The sequence below is a fragment of the Anopheles cruzii genome, chromosome 2, assembly GCF_943734635.1.
Source record: "Anopheles cruzii chromosome 2, idAnoCruzAS_RS32_06, whole genome shotgun sequence".
Classification (NCBI taxonomy): domain Eukaryota; kingdom Metazoa; phylum Arthropoda; class Insecta; order Diptera; family Culicidae; genus Anopheles; species Anopheles cruzii.
The window spans coordinates 21,094,676-21,114,284 of record NC_069144.1 but is presented as its reverse complement, the minus strand read 5'-3'; the positions used below and the strand labels follow the sequence as shown (position 1 = coordinate 21,114,284).

The window sequence follows — 19,609 nt, the reverse complement described above, 5'->3', positions numbered from 1 at the left end:
CTCTCGAAAGTGAAAATGTTGTGCAGTGGGTTTGGCCCGTGAAACTCTGTTATCGACTCGACTGCTGCTGGATTCCGCCGTTAACGGATGCGGCGTGCTACAACGGGGAACCTTAGACGGGAGGGCGCGGGGAGCCACAATAGTCTCGTTATCCCTGGTTCGAGTAGGTTCGATTGGATATGTTCTCGCATGTATCTCGGGCGTGTAAAGGCGGTGTTCCGTGGTGCCGTGAAGTTCCGACCAGCGACCGCGAGTGTGTACATAGAACGCGATAAAGTTACACGGCGCGCGGTGGTGTGGTAGTAGTGGTGGTGCCGTGTGGAATGCCTTCAGTCGGGGCTGGCAGGGCAAGAGGGAGAGCGAGTGAAGGCAACAAATGATGACGATGTCAACGAGCAACAGAGTGTATAGAGGAGTTGACTAACTGTGGGAACACGGAACGGGCGGACGATCACGATATATGTGCACAGTGGTTCGTCGTCGCGGCCTCCTCGATGTGTTTGGAAACAGAATTGTAGCCAGCTCTCTGCTGAGGTTGTACCATTGTGCTGTTGTTGTTTTTTATTGTTTTGTCTCCATGTCGCACCGTTCTTTTTTCGGCTTTCCATAATTTTGACCGCACGTCTGGTCCGGGGGTGATTACCTATTACACGTCCAGCAGTGAGAGTTGAGTGTGGCGAATGTTTTTTTCCGGTCTACAGATTGTTAATTTTGAGTTTACCCGGGAGGGCGGCCCGTGGCGTAGTCGCGGAAAACCGCGAGCAACCCATCATGTCGCATATCGCTGTGTCGCCGCGCCTAGAAAGCGTTTTTATTCGTGAATAATTGGCACCACTTTTTGCATCCCCGTGTGTGTCCTCGGTCGGTCGGTCGGGCCACAGGTCGGACGCTAATTGTCCAGTGGTGCACATTGTGGCCCCGTCATTGGCGTGAATAAGATTTATTGCCCCACACTGCAAACCCCATTATGCAGCGTTTGCCAGTGTGCTGTTGCTGCTGTTACTATATGCTTCTCTTCGTGTGTTCGTGTCGCAGGGAGGAAGATGTGATGATAAGTGATAAAATCCATCGTCGACAAACAACGCTCTTACATCGCAGCGCTGGAGCAATGAGTGAGCGAGCGCCCAATAAGTGTCAGCAGTGAACGACGAGTGCGTGAGCGAGCGAGCGAGCACGAGACGTGCAAAATACTTCTAGTGTATATGGTACCACACATCCAAAACAGATTTCATCACGCGCACCCCCGGAGCAGCCACCGCCACACAGGACTGCACAGCGGCAGAAAAATGGTCAAGCTACAGCCGCTTGAGTTTATCGATTGCTTGATCGACAGTCCCGATTTTCGTGAAAACCTCAACAAACATGAGAAGGAACTGGAGAAAAGCAGCCAGCACATCAAGCGCATCATCAAGGAGATCAAGGACCTGCTGGCCGCTGCGAAAAGTAAGTGACTCCTCAGTGTGCGGTTCGCGGTTCGCCCGTAATATTTGCTTTCGGGCCGGGCGGGCAGAATCTCGAAATACGAGATCACACTACGCCCCGGCATCATCTATCGGCGCAGCTTCACGCTGTGGTGGGTTCCTTTGATGATGAGCAACCGCGGCGCAGAAGGCACGACGGGACGGAGCACGCGGCGGATGATGAGCCCCGGACAAAGTGTAAGAACGCGAGCACGAGCGGACGACGGCGATGAGTCATAAGATGAAATCAGGTTTTGGAGACACGTTTGTTGTATTTTTTTTTTTTCTTTTTCATTTCGTTTTGGTCTTGCGCCTCGGTTTTCATTTCGATTTGACTGCCGGGGCGTGTTTCCTTCCGATCCGTTCCCATACCTACTGAGGAGCGGGTGTAGAAAAACAAAAACGGGAACGAAGATCATGCGCTACTCGGATTAAGTTCCAATAAATTGCGTATGTAGTGTGATCGAATTTAATGGTGTAAACAAGAGGCCATTTTATTACGTTTAAATGTAGAAATAATCACCCGAACGATAAGATTCGAATGACGAATCCCATTTTCTAGCAAACGAGTTGCATTACTGCACCACCATCCGGAGGCACAATTCGCATTTGCATCGCCTACCATTAGCTTCTGGACATTTTCTGTTATCATTTGCATTCCAAACGACACAACGGATGATTGAGCTTGTGTGGTGCTGTTGTACGGCCAAATGTCCCACCCCTTTTGTGTGGGACACTCTTTCGTCTCATTTACGCCCATGTGTTGTGCGGATAAAAGTGGACCGGAAAAAATGGGATCTATTGGGTGAGAGGTTCTCCCAATGATGCGACGCCTCTGCACGACTCCGAACACGGTGCGGTGCGGTAGTGGCATGATTTAAATTTATCCAGCGGTGGACAATACGTGTATGTGGCGCGCGCGGTGGCTCAATAATGTGGCACGGTCACCCGGAGAGCGGGGTTACTTTCTTTTGTATGTCGTCACGTACGGGAAGATGACGATTTCCCGAATTAACGTATAAGTGTGGACATTTTACTGCGTTTTGCGCCACCGCCAGTCTCGTTGCTCGTAGGTTGTTGTTGTGGGCCATCTACTTTCTCACTGGGGCCTGGCTGCGTAACTACCGCGAATATTACCCTTTGATCTTGGTAAAACTTTTTTAGCCTCTCAACTGGCAAAAAATAATAAAAACATGTGTTTAAATACCGGTGCGCCACCTTGACTAAAATCAGAGTAAGGCAAATTCATTTATCAAGCTTTTGCGCCAATTTACGATATAAATAGAAAAATATGAGCTCAACATTTATAATTACAATACTGTTCCTTCATAAAAATACAGTATTATCAGCTCAGTGGCTAACTGATAAGTGAATATCATTTAAAATCAGAATACCAACAAAGCGGCTTTTGGTTTAGAAAAACTAGTCTCAGTAAGCCTCCCGAATAGACCCCAGCTGGAGAATTAATGCATCGATATTTGAAACAATATAAATGAGGCTCCTATCAATAATACTTAACATATTTCCTGTAATAAGGCTTTAACAGTGGATAGTAAATTTGACCATCGTTACCGTAATGATCTTCCTTTTCAGGCCTGTCTCGAGCGCAACGAACGCTGTCGAAAAGTCTGAAGGAGTTCAACTTCGAGTGCATTGGGTCGACACAAACAGACGACGAACAGGTGATAGCGGATAGTTTGAAGCAGTTCAGCAAGCTCATATCGTCCATCGAGGAAGAACGTGACAATATGGTAAGCCCCTCGGGCGCGCATCGGTGTTGATATGGGCTGATGAGTTCAGTTGGCCTCGTGCGCGTGTTACATTCGGTGTTCTTTTGAAGTTGGTTTGAGCGAAGTAACCAGCGTGAGATGATTTGATGCTTTAGCAGCATGTACATAAAATACGCTTCCGTTTCTGTTTTACCGGACCCCCTACTGCTTTCCTCCTTTTCCGTCTCTACCGATCGCTTCCGCTGTGTCGTCGATGCTGAAGCTTGATCGCGCACACGACCAAATAGTGATACCGCTGGAGGATTTCCGGAAAGTACATATCGGCGGCGTGAAGGAGAACAAGAAGAAGTACGACAAAAAGACCGCCAAATTTTGCCAAGCCCAGGAACGGTTCCTTAACATGTCTTCCAAAAAGCCGTCCCCAGCAGTCGTAGAGGTAAGCATGGTTTTATTTTATAAATTTACGTACTAAACTGATTGTTTGGTTTTCGATTTTGCTTGGTTTTCATGAGTAACTTCTTTCTTTGTGTTATGTAATCTAAAGTGCATTTAATTTTTAAGTTTACAATGACCGATCGGACAATCACAAAAATGAGAACGAAAATCTAGGCTGCGTTTTGGACAAAGCATAGCATAGCAAAACGGATGGGATACGAAACTAGTGTCATGGTCTTCGATCTGTTGCTGGGTTAGATTTTCTTTAAATATGCATGCAGTATAATCGACAAACCGTTCAGCAGATTGACTACCGAGAAACAGTGGCCGACCTTAAGAAGCTAGTGCATTGTGATGATCAAATGTGGGTTACGATCTATCGATGCCTGTGGAATGCTTGCTGAAAAATCATACATTTATTTAACCTTTATAGTGAATTGTGCGAAAACAGCAGAGAAAACATTTTAACAGATGCAATTTAAATTTAGCTGCGGCCAGCTGCGTAGCTATGAATTATGCAAAAAAATTGGAGCAGTCTCATTGAGGGGCAATCATTGGTGAATTTGTTCGAATAATTGCGTGTAAAAGAGCCTTTGTGGAAAAGTATGCTGATTTGACAAAAAGGTTGCTATCGACTCTGTACGATAACCACCGGAGACGCCGGTTTGTTTGTGTAGACTTCCAAATCCTATTGGCTGCAGCGGCCAAAATGCCGTGGTGCCGCCTCCTACGTACGCGGGGGGAACCGCACACACGCAGCCAAGGTTTGCGCGTTGGTGTACCGTCCACCGAACCGAAAGGACATTCGTGTGACAGAAAGTAACGGTGCGCCTGCGCGCCTAGTGGCCTTTCGCCTCTGTGTGTTTGCGTTGCCGTGTGTTAGGGTACGCGATTGTTACCAACTACCCCATCCGCGCTTTGTATCAAACAACTCGCGGCCAGTTGCGATTTCGTGTATATTGACGTTCTCCTGAATTATTGTACCGAGTGAAGCCAGAGCAAGTTCGTGTGTCACATCATCGATATTTGCAATTCCGTCGGTCGTTCGTGGTCGTCACGGTTTTTTGTATAGTGTGTATATCCTTATGCTCCCTGCCATCAACTGTGTATGGGTGTTTGTTTTGTCAAACGATTCCGAAACTAGTACGTGTTCCGTCCCATTGGTGAAAAAGGATTCCTTTTGCTGAAAATTATTTACGGACCTCCCGTTGGGGTGCTCCAGTTCTATTTGTCAAGTTCCTATGGGCTGAACAAGCTGTAATAAAACGCCCCCCGCTCGTCGCCTATTGGCACAACCCCGGAGCCCTTCTTCCGGCAGTGATTCCATGCGGCGGTGCAACAAGAGGTCGCGCCGTGGACGCGGAATATGCTTTTGCAGAGGAGGAAAGGGGTGAACTTGAACAAAATGGATCCCTCGGAGTAGGAACATGTACTGCCAACGTTCTGTTGTGGTGTATTAACGAGTGTCGTGTGGTGCGCCAACACAGTGAATAAGTCCGTTTTTTTATGTTGTTTTGCTGCACACTATTTGGCCGCGGGGTCTCGTTGAGTGTTTTTCAGACATTTTCGATAGTTTAATTTACAACTCCGAATACGACACAGCTGTGACAATCCCTTTCCGTTTCCCCCTGAGGGGTTGAGAAATATGTATTCGAACCGTGTCGTATCACTACAAGACGCCGTCGCTACCATTACGGACTGCTATCCTGCCTGCGAGCACCTCGAGAACCGTTGTGGGAAAAAGCTAACGAGAAATGCTACGAAAACTATAGCTTTAAAGCGACCAGCCCGAATGCAAGAATTGTGAGGTAACTAGAACGCATGTGGTTCCGATGGTACAGTGTTCCATCCAGCCGAGCTTAATCAAAGTTCAGCATAAGACCGCTACTCTGAGTCTACTGTGTGTGATTGTGTGTGGAGTGTAACCTTGAATTCACGAATAGTCGGTGCCCAATTTGATATCTCCCAACCAAATATGAATCAAAGCGACCGGCAAGTAACCGAATGATAACGTGCTATTATCAATCAACGACGCTCGAATGTTGCTAGGCCAGACGATAAAAGGCCTTAAGTAAAGTCCTTCCTTCGTGCACTGTAAAAATCAGGATGTAACGTTCGTTGCTGCTGCCACCCATCATATAGCGCGAAAACCCATTTTGCCATGTCTGGCTTGAATCGGTTTCGAATTTTTGATCAACGCTACATAACGTTTCCTTCTATTCCTCTACCTAGGCCGATGCATCGTTGGGAATGTTAGAAAGGGAGTACCTGCGGGAGTCTCTAAGCTACGTGTTGGGCATTCAGGAGGTACAGGAGCGCATAAAATTCGAGTTCGTGGAAATAATCCTTAGTGAGTTCGGCGTGTGGTTTCGCCAAATGATGGATACATTGTTAAGTACTTGTCTCGTCTGTTTGTACACAGGATTCATATCAGACTGGCTGGTATTTTATCATCTTGGCCACGAGGTAGCCGAAGATGCCAAAGATTATTTGTCCGATCTACAACTGAAAGTTCAAAAGGTGATTCTACTACCGTCTGCGGACCGTCTGTCCAAAGTGCCTCCTTAAATCTAACGCATTTTATCACCAACAGACAAGAGAAAACTTTGACGAAACGCGACAAAAGGCACAGGAACTGAAGAACAAATATATGGACAGCAAAATGAAACCAGATAGTGAATACACGAAGCAGGGCTATCTCTATTTGATGGAGAAAAGTAAGTTGTCGTGCGCGGTCGGAGTTGATGCCGGGAAAATGCCGGATAGCCTGCGACGCTGCTGCTGCTGCTGGTAGTACTACTTATTGATCTGTTTCGCTTCCAGAATTCGCCGTAGTAACGTGGTCGAAGTATTACTGTACATACAAAAAGCAGAGCCGAGAGTTTGCGATGCTACAGTACAATCAAATGTCGGGCCGATCGGTAAGGCAAACGCTGTTAGTTTTTTTTAACACTGTTTTGACTTTAAATACTTTGATAATACTTTGTTTCTAGCAACAAACGACACCGGAAGTATTCACGCTTGCCTCATGCATAAGGCGATTGTCGGAGTTTGAAAAGCGGTACTGCTTTGATTTAATTTTCACCGAGAGGTCTACGATGACGTACACTTTCCAAGCCCTCAGTGAGGAAGACATAAAAGCATGGCTCGACGCCATGGATGGAAAAGAGCCGGTAAGATTTAGTTTTCCATACGTCCAGTACCGAGTTCTGGAACAGGGAAGCCAGATCTAACTTGGTTCTTCTTTTCTACGTTACGCTCATTCACAGACGAATCTGACGTTATCAACGAAGTACAACGAAGACAGCACACTGGATGAGGTAGGATTTGCGTTCGTAAGGAAGTGCATCGAGATCTTGGAAAAAAGAGGCCTAGAGGAAGAGGTAATTGTTTGAGATGGAGCCTTGGCAGCAGCAGCAAAGTGTGTCAAAGTTTATGGGCACTGATGTCTCATTTGGCACGTTGCAGGGATTGTACCGTATTGGCGGTGTAAGCACAAAGATAACAAAGTTACTTCAGATGGGATTGGACCGAAAAAAGACTGAAAAGGAACGCCTAAGCTTTTTCCATGATGACCAGTCGGGCAGCGCGGCGGATGTGCTGGAAAGCAAAACTATTGCAAGTGCGCTGAAACAGTATCTTCGGCATCTGAGTGAGCCACTGATGACGTTTCGGTTACATCATGCCTTCATAGCTGCCGCAAGTAAGTATTGCAGGCGCCGCCGTGGTACTGCGCGGCAAAAACCACAAGTCTGACCGCAAAAACCGCAATGTCCTATCCGTTTGTAAGGGTGACACTATTCTCTAAACGGCCGCACAATCCCGTTTGAATCTCGAATACAATTTCACTGCCCTTGTTTTTCCCGAATGCTGAGCTGAAATGATAAAATGTTTACACGCACGTAACTATGTTCGCGTATTCTGTGTCGTTTATTTTTAACCTACAGAACAGGAAACGCGCCTACAAAGAATCAACGAAGTACACCAACTGATACACAAACTCCCAAAAAGCCGTTTTGACATGCTGGATATCGTCATAAGGCACCTAAAATCGTAAGTTTGGTTTCCTTGTCCTTCGAATGCTCTTTACCTTTATCTTTTTCGTTTTACTTCACAGCGTATCGTTAAAATCAGACCGTAACAAGATGTCGGTTTTTAACCTGGGAGTGGTATTTGGACCAACATTATTACGCGCTGCTGAGGAAACCGTCGCAGCCATCTTGGATATAAAGTTCAACAACGTAGTGATTGAAATTTTAATTGAAAACTATGACAAAATATTCAAAACCATACCACCAACGCTGAAAGGCACCAGTGAATATATGTAAGTGTGCGGCAGCAGTAATTGCAGCAATTTCTAATTCGTCAATAGTTACTTCTAGTGGCTTTATAAGCTTTCGTGAAGTAACTTACCATAAGAAACTGATACTGTAGAAAACATTGCGTACTCTAACACAGGCATTTGCTTTTGTTTTTCGTCTCAAAGGTTGCAACCGAGCACCAGCCCATCATTCCATCGACCTGGCAGCGGCGGAAGCGGTATGGCCGGATCGATAGCGATCGGTGGCGGAGGCGGAGGGGTCCATAATTATTCCAAAGAACGCACACCATCAGCGCAGCCAATCTACGCCCAACCGCAGCCGGTGGTGCGCGTGGTAGCCAAATCCAACTACACCGAACCGATCATGTCGTCGAGCTTACAGAACATATCGAACGGCTTAACGCCACTGTATAGCAAGGGCACAAACCACTACCCAACGTACGAAGCGAAACCGACAATTATTTCCTCCTCGATCAGCAACTCTGCCTCTACGTCACCCTTGGTTGCCCGGGAGCAACATCTGAAATCGAGCACAAGCTCCCCTCCGAACCATCACCATAGCCTTCAGAGTTCCTCGGTGCACTTGCACCACCATCCGCAGAGCATAAACTCCTCCGGTTACCCGAACGTGGTATCGGGGAACGCGACGACCGTAGGGTCGGTGGCCGCAGCGGCGGCAGCAGGCTGTTACCAGTTACATCATCAAACCGGGCCATCGCAACCCTCATCACTGACGGGAGGAAGCGCTAGCAATCACATGACGGCCAGCTACGATCGGGCGCTGCATCATCATCATCAGATGCGTAGTGATGCCGGCGGTGCCGGCATCGACGGAGGCGGCGGTGGAGTGTACAATCGTGTGTCTGGCCTGGCAAGCAGCGACTCCAATTTGGCGAGCTCACGCAAAGAGCTGTCTATCTATGAACGCATCAACTCGACTAGCAGTTCAAACGAATCAGTTTGTTCGTCCTCCGGTGGCGGAACTGCCACCGGAACAATGCGCTCCGGACACGGTCCCTGGTCTGTGGGGGTCATTGGTGCGCCTGGTAGTGAGTATGCTGCGCTGGTGAGCGGCAACGCCAGCAGTGCGTCAAAGTATGGTATTGTAGGGGCCACTGCAAGCAATAACGTTGGTGCAACGGTAGTTGGCGGCGGTGTCGCACCAGAAGATTCTAGTCCAAGCGGCTACAAGCCGAAAAAACAGCAGCGCATTAAAGACTACAGCCGCCATTATCAGCTTACGCAGCCACACCTTTCACTCACCCAGCAGCAGCAGTACCTGCAACAGCAGCAGCACCAACAGCAGCACCAACACCAACAACAACATGGAAAGCATTCTTTGGCCAATAGAGAGAATTTGTAAGTATCACAGTAGGCACCCAAGAGATTGTTTTATTGACATTATTACAATACATGTTGGTTCATTCATTCGGTGGTCACATTGCCGAAATCGAATGCCTTTCGCCTTTTATGTTGTTGTAATCTCTTTTTGTAATTTTCTTCCATCGCTTTCGCGCGATTTTAGACGGGTTCGCACGCTATACGCATGTTTGGCCGAGAACGACGGCGAACTGTCCTTTGAACCGAATCAAATTATTACAAATGGTAAGTGGGGCGGATAGAACCGCAACGTGCTCCTCCCGTACGTAGCGGTGTCGGAGACTAATGATAACGTTTAATGTTTTCAGTTCGTCGCTCAAACGAACCCGGTTGGTTGGAAGGCACACTGAACGGCAAATCGGGTCTGATACCGGAAAATTATGTCGAAATCTTGAAGTAGTGAACATTCGGTTTCTTTATTGCTAAACAAATGGCTAGTTGTGATAAGGTGCAGCGGCTGCCAGGGTGGTGCACACGTAACATGCTTGGGAAGTACTTAAGCCAAATAGCTAGAAACCATAGTGAACAACAAAATCGGACGCACACGCCCCGACAATCGGGGTTTACATTGCCGGTACACCATTGCCCTGCTAGAGTTGGTTGTTTCATTCATTATTTTTATGTTTAAACTATCCATGTTTCCAAGGTTCTCCGTAAACGATATCATACAGTAAGTAAGGAGTCCCGCTTGGCATACCAGTAACATTGGTATGATCGTGCGGATCGATTGATTAAGCAAGAGCTACAGCTGAGTGAAACACTTTATGCTTAAAACAATCAGAGAACACGAACTTACTACTACCAATCATCTAATTTGAACACTCTCGTATTGAGCCCCATTCCTTGTAGTGGACCTATGTAATCTGCTTTTTTGTGAAGTAACAATAGACCAGTAGGAAACTAAATGGCCAGCTTGTGTAACGAAACCGGTTGACTTGAAGAGCTGAAACGATACAAACCACGATACAAAACACCAAAACGATTGTGAAATTTCACAAAAGGATGCCGCATTTTTTATAAATCGTGTACATTTCATAATATATTGCAAAAAATGAATTGGGACAAATGAATAATCCCGGAAAAAGGAACAAGAAAACAGAGAGAGAGAGATAGATAGTGCGAAAAGTCGTACCTACAGTCAACCAGATTCCCACCTGTATACATACACAAATACGCACATACACTCACTATACCCCGCAGTCACACATACCTCAGTTGACGTTATTATCGTCCTTTGGTGCCGTTTTGCTTGTGGCTCTAAACTGCATTTTTGTACTTTTTCGCGCGAATCAATGAGGCATATTAGTAGTGGCATAAGGGACCGATCGAGAGTTGCGGAACGAACGGTCTATGTAAGATGATAATTTTTTAAACCATGCTGCATACGAGTTAAAATGTACTATTTGGTTTACCGGGCGTATGAACTTTTCCTGGTTTTTGCTCGTCTTGGCCGTATGATAGTTTTGAAAACAATTGAGGCACGATCACCTACAACTAACAACGTTTCTTCGACCCTCACGAGCACCAGAAAATGAAGTGTAGGCATCTTCATTTAATAGATATTACACTATTGCAAATATCTCTGAGAGAAGTTTATATTGATCGTGGAAACAGCAACAACAGGTGAAGACACACACACGGAGGCACACAACGGATCGCAGGACACGGGAAGCGCGATCAACGTTTTGAAACATTATCTCCTCCTAATATATCATTTAGCCGTGATCCTAGTAAGATGCCATACATTTTGTACAAAACAAAATTTTGAAAAACAAAAAAAAGACGAAACACGTTTTCTGAAACGCAAAAGAATAATATGCTTCGAAGAAAGCATAGCATAGGACGACAAACAGTATGTTGATAAAACCCCACGCTACTCAATTTGTGATCTGATGGACGTTCAGCCGCCGTATGTACCGCTGGTTACAGCATCTTTTCCATTTGTCCACAGCTTTTACTGCCTATCGACCGACTTACATTCGTTTTACACATTTTTCGAATTACTTACATTGTCCAGCCTCATCGCACAGGTGTTTTGCTCTCACTTTTATTCCGGACACCACCTATAGTACCGAACTGCAACCTTCTGCCGAAATGTGGAAGGCATTCCTTGTGAGCACAGTACAGGCGAAACTTTACTTTTAAACACATTCCGCGTGCTACATTTATTCATATTCTGATCCTGTAAGCTTTTCCCTATATATTTTCCTCTATGTTGCATTTGCGTATCATGCTTTATTTCGAGACTTACCGCGTATATAGTATAGTATAGTTTAACATTATTTCGGCTCAAATTCTTCGGTATTTTCTGTGATTCTTTTACCGATGAAAAGAAACATTCCTATGGCAACAAAATAATCTAAATAATGTCTAATTATTGACCGGCAACAGAACAGAAAAGAATTCAGATTATTCGCGTAATGAACTACAAAGTTGCTTTAAGTAGAGGAAAACAAAAGACGATGGTTTGTCGTTGTTATTTAATTTATATCATTCTGTTTGTTTTTTTTCTTTAAGTAATTATAGGTAAATTCATTATGTTGACCGATTGGGTAAATTTTGTATATAATGTCTAATAGGAGATGTTAGTATGGTTTATGATTGTCATTAATGCCACCATTTTTTTTATGTATAGTGCAAATAGCTCGTAAACCCTAAAACAATACCAACTGATCTTTGGGAGAAGCTTATCGAATTGGGTATGGCGTTAAAACTATGTTTAAAAATAAATGAAAACAATACATATTAACAAAAACCACACAATAACTATAACTATTGTTAAACTATTTCGAAAGAAATGATCTATTGTATATTGATTCTATTGATTGATTGATGCTCATAGTTTCGCATTTAAAAAACTATCATTTTTAAATAGTAAAGCTTTGTGTGAAGAACGTAGGCAAAAGCGACACGAAGCACCCTGTGCCGGATGCTTGATTCTTCGAGCGTAGGATGTAAACCAATAGCCACAGTCGCCATTGAAAAGCAACAGGATTGACAGCTCCATTTGGAAGAAAAAATACAATTCCATATTGTCGTCATCCATTGGACCTTGCATTTCCCCCAGTTTTTGTCATGTTTCGCTGCGTTTGGGCGTCTGCAGTGCGAGCAAAGTGAACGAGACACATTTATTTCTCCGCTGGGTGTTGAGATTTCATTCCTTGGTGCATTGATTGAGCATAGACGGCCAGCAAGTCCCTTCAGGCATATGGGAGCAAAGGTAGGAGGAGGAGGTACTGCAATCGGGGTGGCTGTAACACTCAGCAAAGTGGGCGATTTTGTGTTTGTGTGATTGACGCTGGCAAACGGTGGTTGTACACTCTCGCCTACTACGGGGTGATAAATGATGCCCACAGAGTACGTTCGGGGCAAGTGTGAGAAAAAACATATTGCGACTGGTGCGTAAAATTGCGTCGAAACCACTCCTACCGCGGAGTAGAGCATAAATCGGGCTGGGGAAGAAGTGGAACAGAGCGGCTCGGCACGAACTCACACATATACATCCCGTACAGCCCTCACGAATCCCGTGATTAGGATGGAATCGGTAAAGAATGACGAAGTGGCTGGTGAATCACTAGCGAGCGAAGAAAGCGCTACTGTTCCGGCGGAAGATGGCGTCGGGAATGGTCGGAAACGAAAATTGTCACTCACCGACGATTCGAATGGTGCGGAGCCGCCGAACGCCAAACAGCAATTGCTGTCGGAGGCAGAAGCAAGCAGCAGCAGCAGCCGCGGCGACAATGGAACCGAAGACCCTGAAACCTCGTCGCCGGAAGTGCCGTTAGGCGTTAATCTGCTCGACTTGAGCGATGAAATATTGCTACTGATTTTCCAGCACCTCGACGGTAACAGCCTACTGCCACTGTCGTACTCCTGCAACCGGTTGCAGCGCCTCGTTGGCGATAAAACGCTCTGGATCGTGGCGGATTACACGACCGAGGGTTTGAGTTCGCACGAGGTGCAGCAGCGCGTGTGGCAGCTACAGCCGGTCACGAAGACGCTCAAGCTGCGCGGATTGACCAGCGTTTACCCGGAAGTGCGTTGGAACGCGTCCACCCTGACGCCGGTGATCCTCGAGACGATCACGCTGCTTTGCCCGCTGCTGGAACGACTCGAGCTAACCGAAGCGTATCTGGATATGAACGAAATCAGTATTCTCATGTTCCCGCGCACGCTCCGCAAGCTCGTGCTACGGAAGTGTGCCGTTTCGGCACAGTTTCCCCAGGAAAACTTTCTCGTGCCACATCCGCAGATCAGCTCGTTCCTGTCCAACATCCAGCATCTGGTGCGGCTGGAAGAACTCACGATCGAGTACTGCGCTTGGTTCGATACGCACGACCTGATGGCCCTTTCGAAGCTGCCCAACTTGCGTTACCTTAGCCTGAAGGGGTGCGTCAACATTAAGGACAGCGTCCCGTACGCCAGTCTGGCCACCCGGTTCGGATTCAAAAAGCTGCAGGTTCTGGATCTCCGCGACACGCCCATTTCGGACTCGGACGTGAGCTGCTTCAATACCGTCCATTCGTTGCGCGAACTGCTGCTCGAGTGTCCGGAGCATCTGCGCACCGAGCGCGGTCTGCACGAGTACAATGAAGCCGAGCGGCAGCGCGCGGAACAGCTGCACCGCCTGGCGGTGCCTGACATTATACATCACAACGATGCGCATCCTCAACCGGCTGCCGCCGGAGAGGGTGGTGCAGCTGGCGAAGCTGCAGGAGGGGCCGGCGGACCGCCACCGCCCCTGCCGCCTCCCCGGCTGGGGTTCGAAATTCGGCTGATCAATGGCGATCAGGACGTGGTGGTGCACAACTATCGCAATTTTGCCCGCCGATCACCGCCCCCTGCTCGGGTGTTTCACATTTTCGCTGACGCGGAGATGAATCAGGCCGGTCAAGCTGGTGCACAACCCCCACCACCCCCACCGCCACCACTTGCGGCAGTCGCAGCAGCAGCAGCAGCCGCAGCAGAAGCAGCCGCTGCAGTGCGAGGAGCTGTCCCCCCGGCAGCTCTAGCGGCGGGAGTCGCAGCAGCACCAGCAGCCGCAGCAGAGGTAGCCGCTGCAGCGCGAGGAGCAGACCCAGGTCTTGCCGGACTCGCAGCAGCAGCAGCACAGGTAGCCGCTTTAGCGGGAGTAGTAGCTCCGCCGCCAGTTCCAGCTGCTGACGTTCAGGAAAACAATAATAATAACAATAATAATGTCAACAACAACAATAACAACGTCGATCGTCAGCATATCGTTCGCATCATCAATCGCGATCTGTTGCTGCAGCGACCCGAACAGTTGGAGCTAGAGAATCCGCGGCGTTTCCTGCGGCGCCCGCTCGAACGGCAGATTCACGCCGCGTACCAACAGATCTTTAACGCAGGAAACAATGCAAACTTGCACCGCCCTTGGGCACCCCCAGATCCTCCGGCGCGACAGGAGCGACAGCCCCCGGCAGTGGTCCTGGCACCGGTTGCACAGGCCCCACCACCCGACGCAGGAGCGGGGGGAGCTGCAAATGGTGCAGATCAAGCCGCGGCGGAACCGCCACCAATTAATTGTAAGTTTCGATCCCCGTTGACGGTCAGGGCCGGACCAACTTCAAACCGTCCATAATCCATAATCGATGGGGATTTTCGCCCCGCTTCTATCCCACTCATAGTGCATCTGCGTATCAATGCCGTTGGCCACCGTAGAGTGATAAACCGAATCCGTCACAATCCGGCGCCGGCAAATGGGAATGGCCAGGCGGCGGACCCGGTGCCGCCACCGCAGCAACCACAGCCGCCACAACAACCGCAGGCCGCCGGTCGCCCGTTCCAGCCACAGGCGCATCCTCCGGGACCACAGCGCATCGTACCGCACGTGATCATCATGCCCGGGTTGGACAACATTCAGGACTTCATTCATCGGCATGGCAATGGAAACCACCATCAGCTGTTCGTCAACCTTGGCATGGGACAACAGCCCGCTAACTATGTGTCGCTCGTAAGCGATCGCAGCATCTGTGCGTACGGTGTGTCTCGGAACGATGCCGTCATCGGCCGCCTCGTGCCAAATCTGACCGGTCTAGAGCGACTGTCGGTGCGCAACTACAAGCTAGTCACCGACATTTCCCTGGAACATCTGGAATCGGCGGCGCCCCATTTACTGCTGCTCGACGTGACCGGAACATCAGTGACGGCTAACGGGGTGCGCGGTTTCCGCCTATCACGGCCAGGGTGTGCCGTCGTCTGCGACTTTGACGATGTTTTGGAATCATCCCCCAAGGACAATGAGCAACCACCGGACGTTCCTCCAGAGGCACAGGCACCGGTCCCTGTCCCGTAGAGGGATCCTGCCCGCACATATGCTAATGCGACTGCCAAGCCGACAAAATTGCACACGAATCATTTGCCCAGCTATGGCCGAATACAGTATGCCCGTCTGTAGTGAAAGCGCCCGTAACACATAGGTTGTGTTTCGCACGGTTTCGGATTTATTTTTACAACCGATTTTAAATTTCTCCTCTGTTCCTTGCTTTTTACTACACATAAAATACATACAAATATATCTATATATATATAAAAGTCAAATTGCTTTACGTCAGTAGTTTTCAGCGCAACAAAACATGAACCGTGCAAAGTAATGGTAAAAATCAAGAGCTGAGTAAAGTAATAGAATATACACCGGACACATCTCAATCAGGATCCTGTTAATCTGATTGTATCGACTCGCTTTGGGGCTAGTTCTGGGTTCCTAGGGATGTCCTAGATGCGTCCCACGACCGATCGCACAATGGATTACTCTTTCCATCTTCCCTATCGCTTTTGATGCTAGTCTTGTTTCATTTTTTCGGTGCATATCGTGCCGCGGCAGCATCCGATGCAGCAACAAAGGTACGTTTCAGCTTGCCGGTCCTCGAGTCGCGGTACTTTTCCACCAGATTTTTGGACAATTCCGCTACCAGCTGCATGGTTTCGGACGGATACCGGCAGCCTAGCAGTTCAATGTTTGTGTAAACTTGCGCCAAACAGACGACTTCCTCCTCGGGGAACCGATCCTTGTGCGCTTCCATGAACGCACGCTTGAGCTCCCAATGTTCGTCGCACTCGTAAAAGGTCTTATACTTCTCTACGTCGAAAGTCATCACGTCGGAAGGGTAGTCACGGGTGCTGTGAACGGTAATTCCAGGTTAGAAACGTGATAGAAGAGAACGGTTTCCTTCGTTTTTACAAACCTGTAATTGAACTGTGATGTTGAGGGTTCGATGTGGACACTTATTGACTTTATAAACAACTTCATCCCATATTGACAGCGACATCCCTGTGAAAAAACTAAGAACTATAGCTGTCAAATAGGTTGAAAATACGTCAAATGAAGGTTTTCTCGCGAGAACTTATCAGGGATAATTTAACAAGGGTATCTCGTAAGTTAAAATTACAGTTGTTTTCACAAAATACATATTTTTGAAAGACAGCTTTTAATGCTACATGTGTCCCCCATTTTCAGATTGAAATCCTCCAATAGCTTTCTTTCTTGTCTATGTTGCAGTAAAAACACCGTTCGTTTCTTCGGGTCTAAAATTACAACTTTTGGGCATTTATTTTAGCTTCCAAAACTGTTTGATCGAAAAAGGAAAGAACCACAAGAAATTCCCCCCGCCCCGGAAAATATGCCCCTTCTGTGGCCGACCAAGTGGACCGATTTGATTAGGCGTCTTCCGATGCCTCGAGCACGGCTCCCGAGTACGCCAGATCCCAGTAGTGCTCGACGTGGTGCTTCTGGAAGAAATCACGAGCACTCTTCTCCAGTGGGAACGATTTGTACTTGAACTCGCCAAAGTTGCGCCGCTGGTTGGTGCCTTCCCACACGAGCACGCACGTGTTCGGTATCTCGTTGCCGTCTGCGTTCTTCACCAAGTCTTCCTCCCACTTGATGCGGTGCAGCATGAGGCGGCGGTACTTTTTTTGCTGCTTCGGTCCGCCTTCGACCACTACCACACAGCAGTCGCGGAACAGCACACAGATGCCGGTAAGGAACAGCTGTTTCGCGTTGGTTTCCACCTTGAACTTCTTGCTTTGCAGCTCCTGCAGCTCCCGGATGCGGTAGACGGCAACGTGCACCCCTAGCGTGGTGTCCTCCTTCATCTTGCGCATTTTCTTCTCGCGTCGCTGATCGTCGGTCAGCTTACGGGCCGCATTCGCTTCCTCGTGCACCTTCTGTCGCCGGGCCATCTGCTCGCGAACATGCGCCTCGATTTTGGTCGGATCTTGGACCGCTTCCGTGCCGAGCACACGCATCAGGTTCGAAATGCGCAGCTTCGGCTCCGGGGGCGCTTCCAGCCCGAGCCGGATCTTTTCCTGCTCTTCCTTCCACGCCTCGCGCCGATTCTGGCGCCGCAACTTCTTGCGCTCCTTTTTCGTGAGGAAAACGGGCAGATAGACGGCACGGGACGATTCATCTGGTTCAGGTAAGGTAAAAAACAAACAAAAACGGAAATTTAGCGTCAAATAACCAAACAGCTCACCAGCCAATTTCGAACGGAAGTTACTTACTCGGAGGACGCATCTGCGTCGGATGCTCGATGAGGTTAGTGATGGCAGATTCACGAATACAGATCTGGCCTTGGGCGTCCAGCGTGCTCAAATCGTCGGTAAGAATGACCGAATCCCACCACTCCATCTGCGGCACCTCGTTCGAGTGCGTGTCCGCTTTGGGCGCAATCAGTGCCAGCTTGGTCGCCGAGCTGATGCCAGTTTTGCGTGCGATTTGCGAAATCTCATTCTGCAGCTTCTCGAGCTGCGCCTTCATGCGCATCCGTTCGGCCAGCTGCTGAAACTTGCCCGGCTCATGGAAACGCAGCGCCCGTTTGTTGCGCACAGCCGGCTTCAGCGTGATTCGCTCGTCGTGAAAGTGCGATTCATTCGATTCTTCGGTCTGTGCTCGTTCGGCCGCCTGTTGGTTCTTGCTCGTTTCGCGCTTCTTCGCGCGGATGTTTGCTTTCAGCGTCGGTGTTAGCTGTGGCACGATGATCGCCCGCCCGCTGCCATCGACCGTCCTGCCTTCCGCGTCCAGTATGAGAGGTTTCGGTTTGTCCTGGACCGGCGGCGGCGGTGGCAAAACGGTCGCCAGCGTGCCCGATAGCTTGGCACGGATCTGCTCTTGCAGCTGTGCGATCTTTTTCGAACGCTCGACGTCCGTAATCGCGGCGACGGCGGCTCCAGCCGGACCGGTGACCGGTGTGGCCGTTCCGGGCGCTCCAGCCGACGTCGCATGCGCCGTTCCCAGAACGGTGGCGGTGGCTGACGCTGCAGCGGCAGCCGCTGCTGCTGCGGCCGCCGATATCTTCGCACTGACCGCAACGGCCGCCGCCACAGCCGAAGCCGGAACCTGCGGCGCTTTGGTTGCCTTGATGGTTTCCAGCTTGCGCTTGCGCTCCTCGATCTCACGCTGCGCATTTTCCATCATCGTCTTGATTTGGTTCGAAGAGAAGCTGTTAGGCACCGCCGGTGGTGCAACCGGTAACTCGCCACCGCTCCCATTGCTGCCGTTGGTGGCGCCCGTCGACACGGCCGTCACTCCGTCATCTTTCTGTTTCATTCGCTTCGGATCGATGAATTTCGTCGACACATCTTTCGCATCCGGTTCATGGGGACGCTTTTTCACGCTGGCTCCCAGAGGTTCCGCTGCAGCACGCACTTGCTGTTGTTGGTGCTGCTGGTGCCCCGGTTGGCTGTTGATTTTGATGTTATCCAAAAAGTCTTCAACCTTATCTCCGAGCCGCGATGCTTTGCGGGTGTCGATCGAGAACGAAAGCTTGTCGATCAGCTTGCGGCGATCGAACCCATTGTAAAGGTTCGATTCGATCGACCCAATGATGGTCGCGTCCGCCGTGCCGAGCACCTTGTACACCAGCTTTTCCAAGCTTGGCCGCACTTCGTCCAGCTCGCGACGCGAGAGATACGCCATGGCTAGGAAAAGGCACAGCGCGCTTTGTGCAATACAATCCGACACACAACGCCCGTCGCCGGTTCGAAGACACGAGATGAAACCGCCGAAGGGAAGGCAAAACAAACGGTTCACTAACGAACGACACGGATTGTACTTTGGTTAGCCGAGTTTTGTGGCGGTGTAAACTTTACGATCCTGCTGCTCTTCGCAAGCGCCTTCATCTTCGCCGTTTGACAGCAGATGTTTTGCAAAGCGTCACGGTTCTTACAGGTGCGTTACAGCAAACCGGATTAGAAACAATCGCGCAGACCTCTAACAAAGGAATAAACGATGATAAATAATCGTAAACAAATAATAAAAAACAGTG

At 48.8% G+C, this 19,609-nt stretch overlaps 4 protein-coding genes across 5 annotated transcripts; 2 read left to right on the top strand and 2 right to left on the bottom strand.

Annotated features, from left to right (window-relative positions):
- Window positions 1–1,104: 1,104 nt before the first annotated feature.
- LOC128268751 (rho GTPase-activating protein Graf) lies at window positions 1,105–12,076 on the top strand. Its single transcript, XM_053005952.1, has 15 exons — window positions 1,105–1,443; window positions 3,054–3,211; window positions 3,453–3,626; window positions 5,858–5,975; window positions 6,048–6,145; window positions 6,219–6,342; window positions 6,449–6,546; window positions 6,619–6,798; window positions 6,895–7,008; window positions 7,094–7,328; window positions 7,573–7,678; window positions 7,743–7,949; window positions 8,112–9,305; window positions 9,472–9,551; window positions 9,635–12,076. The coding sequence occupies exons 1-15, from the start codon at window positions 1,203–1,205 to the stop codon at window positions 9,724–9,726; spliced, it is 3,219 nt and encodes a 1,072-aa protein (XP_052861912.1). The 5' UTR covers window positions 1,105–1,202; the 3' UTR covers window positions 9,727–12,076.
- A 333-nt stretch (window positions 12,077–12,409) lies between these two features.
- Window positions 12,410–15,863, top strand: LOC128269502 (uncharacterized). Its single transcript, XM_053006982.1, has 2 exons — window positions 12,410–14,869; window positions 14,972–15,863. The coding sequence occupies exons 1-2, from the start codon at window positions 12,862–12,864 to the stop codon at window positions 15,637–15,639; spliced, it is 2,676 nt and encodes an 891-aa protein (XP_052862942.1). The 5' UTR covers window positions 12,410–12,861; the 3' UTR covers window positions 15,640–15,863.
- LOC128269503 (partner of xrn-2 protein 1-like) lies at window positions 15,713–16,602 on the bottom strand. The gene is made up of 2 exons (XM_053006984.1): window positions 16,529–16,602; window positions 15,713–16,463 (listed from the first exon to the last, which is right to left on the bottom strand). Exons 1-2 carry the CDS (start codon window positions 16,591–16,593, stop codon window positions 16,136–16,138), a joined length of 393 nt encoding a protein of 130 aa, XP_052862944.1. The 5' UTR covers window positions 16,594–16,602; the 3' UTR covers window positions 15,713–16,135.
- A 380-nt stretch (window positions 16,603–16,982) lies between these two features.
- On the bottom strand, window positions 16,983–19,406 carry LOC128277831 (U4/U6 small nuclear ribonucleoprotein Prp3). 2 transcript variants are annotated; one of them, XM_053016361.1, is made up of 4 exons: window positions 18,991–19,406; window positions 18,627–18,948; window positions 17,847–18,518; window positions 16,983–17,752 (listed from the first exon to the last, which is right to left on the bottom strand). In XM_053016361.1, exons 1-4 carry the CDS (start codon window positions 19,258–19,260, stop codon window positions 17,001–17,003), a joined length of 2,016 nt encoding a protein of 671 aa, XP_052872321.1. In that variant the 5' UTR covers window positions 19,261–19,406; the 3' UTR covers window positions 16,983–17,000. The 2 variants fall into 2 exon arrangements, with proteins under 2 accessions (XP_052872321.1, XP_052872320.1); XM_053016360.1 differs by having other exon boundaries at window positions 17,847–19,406.
- Window positions 19,407–19,609: the final 203 nt, after the last annotated feature.

Bases quoted from the DNA above. Each gene is read 5' to 3' on its own strand.
- LOC128268751 (XM_053005952.1), top strand. From the start codon at position 1,203: ATGGTACCACACATCCAAAACAGATTTCATCACGCGCACCCCCGGAGC. The intron at 6,547-6,618 runs GTAAGGCAAACG...CTTTGTTTCTAG, and splicing joins ATCAAATGTCGGGCCGATCG to CAACAAACGACACCGGAAGT. The intron at 7,009-7,093 runs GTAATTGTTTGA...GGCACGTTGCAG, and splicing joins AAAGAGGCCTAGAGGAAGAG to GGATTGTACCGTATTGGCGG.
- LOC128269502 (XM_053006982.1), top strand. From the start codon at position 12,862: ATGGAATCGGTAAAGAATGACGAAGTGGCTGGTGAATCACTAGCGAGC. The intron at 14,870-14,971 runs GTAAGTTTCGAT...TCCCACTCATAG, and splicing joins GGAACCGCCACCAATTAATT to TGCATCTGCGTATCAATGCC.
- LOC128269503 (XM_053006984.1), bottom strand. From the start codon at position 16,593: ATGAAGTTGTTTATAAAGTCAATAAGTGTCCACATCGAACCCTCAACA. The intron at 16,464-16,528 runs GTTTGTAAAAAC...TACCGTTCACAG, and splicing joins ACATCACAGTTCAATTACAG to CACCCGTGACTACCCTTCCG.
- LOC128277831 (XM_053016360.1), bottom strand. From the start codon at position 19,260: ATGGCGTATCTCTCGCGTCGCGAGCTGGACGAAGTGCGGCCAAGCTTG. The intron at 17,753-17,846 runs GTAAGTAACTTC...TACCTGAACCAG, and splicing joins GACGCAGATGCGTCCTCCGA to ATGAATCGTCCCGTGCCGTC.